We start from the raw sequence: 3,783 nt of genomic DNA on the forward strand, positions 1-3,783 counted from the left end.
AGTTCACCACCACAACAGTCGGCCTAATATGATGGGCGATTCGGTGCACACCAGCGGTCACTGGTACATACAGGCCGGTCACTATGCAAACAAACACCCGATTCTGTGTCCCTAGACCAACACCTAGGTTGAGGTGCATTATCCTCGACCACAGACAACAGACCGTCAGTTGCAGACGTTGAGCTCTGGCGCAGAAGAGTCTACTTGTGAACAATCAGCTGCTTAATGATGACCATGGCCCTTCTAAGTTCCATCCACTAAACCTTATCTACCACAGGTTGTCCAAAGTTTCAAGCGGTGGCTGGAGAACAAGTGTCAGGGGTACACCTTGTTCCCGAAAGTTGTAGTCTAACAGCCACAATTGGTGAATTAAAGCAACCGGAAGAAACATTTGCCAGGAACCGACTGAGCTCTAGAAACAGAGAGCAACTGAATGCAGAAGAGTCACATTGCCCGACAGAAGGGACATGTGCCCAACTCCTCTTCCTTTACACATCGATTTATCTTGTTCAAGATAAGAAGAGGTGACTGCGAGATGTTTTCCCTGCCTCCTCAGACAAAAGCAGACTAGAGAGCCGGTGGTTGGCGTCTCACCTGTTATTAGGAAACACACAAAGCTTGGTAGGTTCTTCGGCCTCCTCGAATTTTCGTTTGACATGCAAGGCAGGCAGCAGGTAGTGTACTCATTGGTGACGCAAAACATTGATAGTGCTCTGATTACTAGATGATTGTACAGTTATTATCAGGAAGGTCAGCTTCCTGAAAGCAACCACTGAATGCCCGGAATCTACGGAGACTGTCAGCTCCGCCGGGTGTTGACCAGACAGACAACGCCCCCTCAATATGCAACGCGTCACAGCCTCGCATCAAAGTCAGACCGCGCGAGTCAGCGTTGATCAAGGACAGACAACGCCTCCGCAATATGCAGCACGTCGCTGCCTCGTACTAAAGCCAGACAGCGTGCGTCAGCATTGGACCAAGTTCACACGGTGTCCTTCCAATAAAAAGCTTGAGGCCGTTGTACTTCTCACACTCGCACGCACTCGCGCTCTCGCAACCACTTTGTTGGAATATAGCTATTGTGTCCCCTTCCGTGAGTCTTTTTCTCTCCGACACTAGGCACTGGAGCGGGTCACCAGCAGATACAACAGGCCGGCGAATCGGCAGATATAACAGTTATCCTTCATGTATTCATTCTAAAATTCCGTGAAGCTTCAAGAAGATACGGCCCACAACCTCTCAACAACTATACCTGAAGCCACTTTTGCAGGCACTGCGAGTTTGAAACAACTTGCCAAGAATGGACGTAGATCTCTCTGTTTTCGGCCCAAGCACATACGTGACCAAATGCAAGATTTTTGGCGCAGAAAGTTTGATTCGACTAGCAAAGGATTTTCAGATAAAAGCGTTGTGCACCTGAGGTGCGGCATTCCCGTTCTAACATGCATGAGGCGAGAACATGTCTGAGCGCACCAAAACAAGGGGCTTGGTGATATATGCTACAGGTTCCTGGATATTATAGTCTCTAAATTTACTGATTTGCCTAAGTTTCGTTGTGGCTCTTCACAATCCTTTCAATGCCTTTGTGATTATTCTCGTAGCTGACTTAATTCAATACGTGCCTGGGGTTCCCCTTGGCGTTACTGTAATAATAACTCAGTCGTCGGATGTATGCTGATATAACGAATTACCACTTCTCACCCAATCTATCAATAGTGATTTTCGTCCGTCCGTAAATTCCTACGGCTTGAGAACAACCATTTACGCCGATCTAGTCCAAAACAGCGCTTTCAGCATCGGGGCTAGGCGTAACTCACACAACGTAGACTGCTTGTGCATCAAGACTGCCGGGCAGTTGAAGAGCGAAATGCGGAATATCTGAGACCATTCCAAGAGCTTTATGTGCACGACCAAAGCGAGGAGTTAGGTGCCTTTTTGGAGACAAGACGTATATCAACAGGAAACGGAATATCTGCATTCCAAGAGCTTTATGTGCACGACCAAAGCGAGGAGTTAGGTGCCTTTTTGGAGACAAGACGTATATCAACAGGAAAAAAAAGGTATGTTTCGGCAATGGAATGCCTGCTGCTCAATTTAAAAAGGGCACACAAACAATGAAGACTGCCAAATTAATCAGATTTTTAAGCAAAGTATGGACCTATTTTGGTTCATTGTGCTGGGCGATAGTTTAGACATGTGATAAAGCTTCGGAGTCAGGCAAGTCGACTGACCACAACGTATTATTTGACGAATGGAGAGGTGAGTGTTGGTCCGGCTAATGGACAGAGACGGTGTATTAGGCTTATCAGCTGGCCAGGTCGAACACGAATGTTTGGTAGGTGGGCTTCAGACTACAAATGCATTTCACATGCATTGGAAGGATATAGGGCTTGTTCGGTGTCCCCGCACGTAGCATTTGACGCGAGCGTTCGGACCGCAAGGTGGCGGGCTTTGAAGTTTCCTCAGGAGATTATGTCAGAAGCCCATTACTCAATCGTCCGACGCGCTTGGTATAATCTGATGGTGCAGCTGGTGCGAGTTAGCTCTATTAGTGCCGATGCCGCCGCACACTGCAGACATCTTCTGAGTAGCCAAAATCTCTTTGATTTCAGATGTTTTGGAATGATGTGTCAGCGGTCACACTCAACCGGTGGGCGAGAGAAATCTCTGGTTTCAGATCCTATGTTGTACGACCCGCCCTTCCTTGGTGAGAACCGTGGTTGCATTGAAAGATATGAACCTGTCGGCCATTTGAACTAACGCCATACTTAAATATTTAACTAACGTTGGTTTTCTCAAAGCAAATGGTTGCCACTCGAAGGCAGGCTTAAAACGGAAACGCGCCTTAAAAGACATGCTCCTTGTCATGGAATTTATAGCGGATATATTCCTAGAAAACAACAAAGTAGAGGAACAAACTACACAATTTCAAAGTGAACAATCGCTCCAGAGGGATGCCCAAAAAAGGCTAAGCGTCATACATTCGAGATGGATTAATTTCTGCTTCCGAAAAAGAGCACACAAATATTAATTACCGAAAACGGACACGGAAATACTCGGTTCATTCAGCATATAAAACCAGTGAATCATAGTCACATTTTGGCAGATATAAAGAAGAGGTGTTCCATATTACAGAGAATGAAGAGATATATTTCAAAATCAGTGAAAACTAACGAGTTTCGGCTCTCTTGGCCACCGTTAAGTCGGTTGGGTGGTACATGTGTTGCCAGTGCCTAACCATCAGTAGCCGAGGCGAGTGCAGTTTTCCATGGCCAACTCAGAGTAGCGGAGGCAGAGAGGTGGCCAAGCGTAGTTTTGGCAGAGTGGTATGAAGTAGATTACGAAACGTTTAGATGCTATCGGTGCGACACGCCTAAGATGATGAGGAATTCGTGACCACCTCCTTCCCTTGTTTGAGATATTGCAAGATACGCCTGCAAAACGATCGCACTGGCAATCTTGTTGACAGATTCTAGCAACGTTGTCTCAATGAGCTTATGTAGGTGAAGTCAAATAAGCACGGTGGCGGGAAGCTCCCACTGAGTCCCTCGCGTATAGAGTTACACTGACCATCAAAATAAGGGTGTACGACATTAGAAAAACCAGCGGTGAGCATTGATGTCACGAATCAGATAAAGAAGAAGGCAACCAAGAGGATACACAACACGTCAGCATGCCAGGAAGAAGGATCATAAACGAGAACACTGAATAAATTTTGCTTAAATTCTACGCGGAAGTTCGCGGCAGACAAACGAACTGATGGAAACATATAGATATATTCAT

General features: G+C 46.3%; 1 protein-coding gene across 1 annotated transcript in view; it reads left to right on the forward strand.

The window, feature by feature from the left end:
- Positions 1-843: 843 nt before the first annotated feature.
- T265_14523 (hypothetical protein) overlaps positions 844-3,783 on the forward strand; it is a gene marked incomplete at both ends in the record, with an annotated part of 14,278 nt that continues 11,338 nt past the window's right edge. The window contains one exon of the mRNA XM_009174036.1: positions 844-1,093. Within this exon, the coding sequence (XP_009172300.1) occupies positions 844-1,093 (250 nt within the window). The remainder of the gene's footprint in view (positions 1,094-3,783) is intronic.

This window comes from Opisthorchis viverrini, assembly GCF_000715545.1.
Source record: "Opisthorchis viverrini unplaced genomic scaffold opera_v5_210, whole genome shotgun sequence".
Classification (NCBI taxonomy): Eukaryota; Metazoa; Platyhelminthes; class Trematoda; order Opisthorchiida; family Opisthorchiidae; genus Opisthorchis; species Opisthorchis viverrini.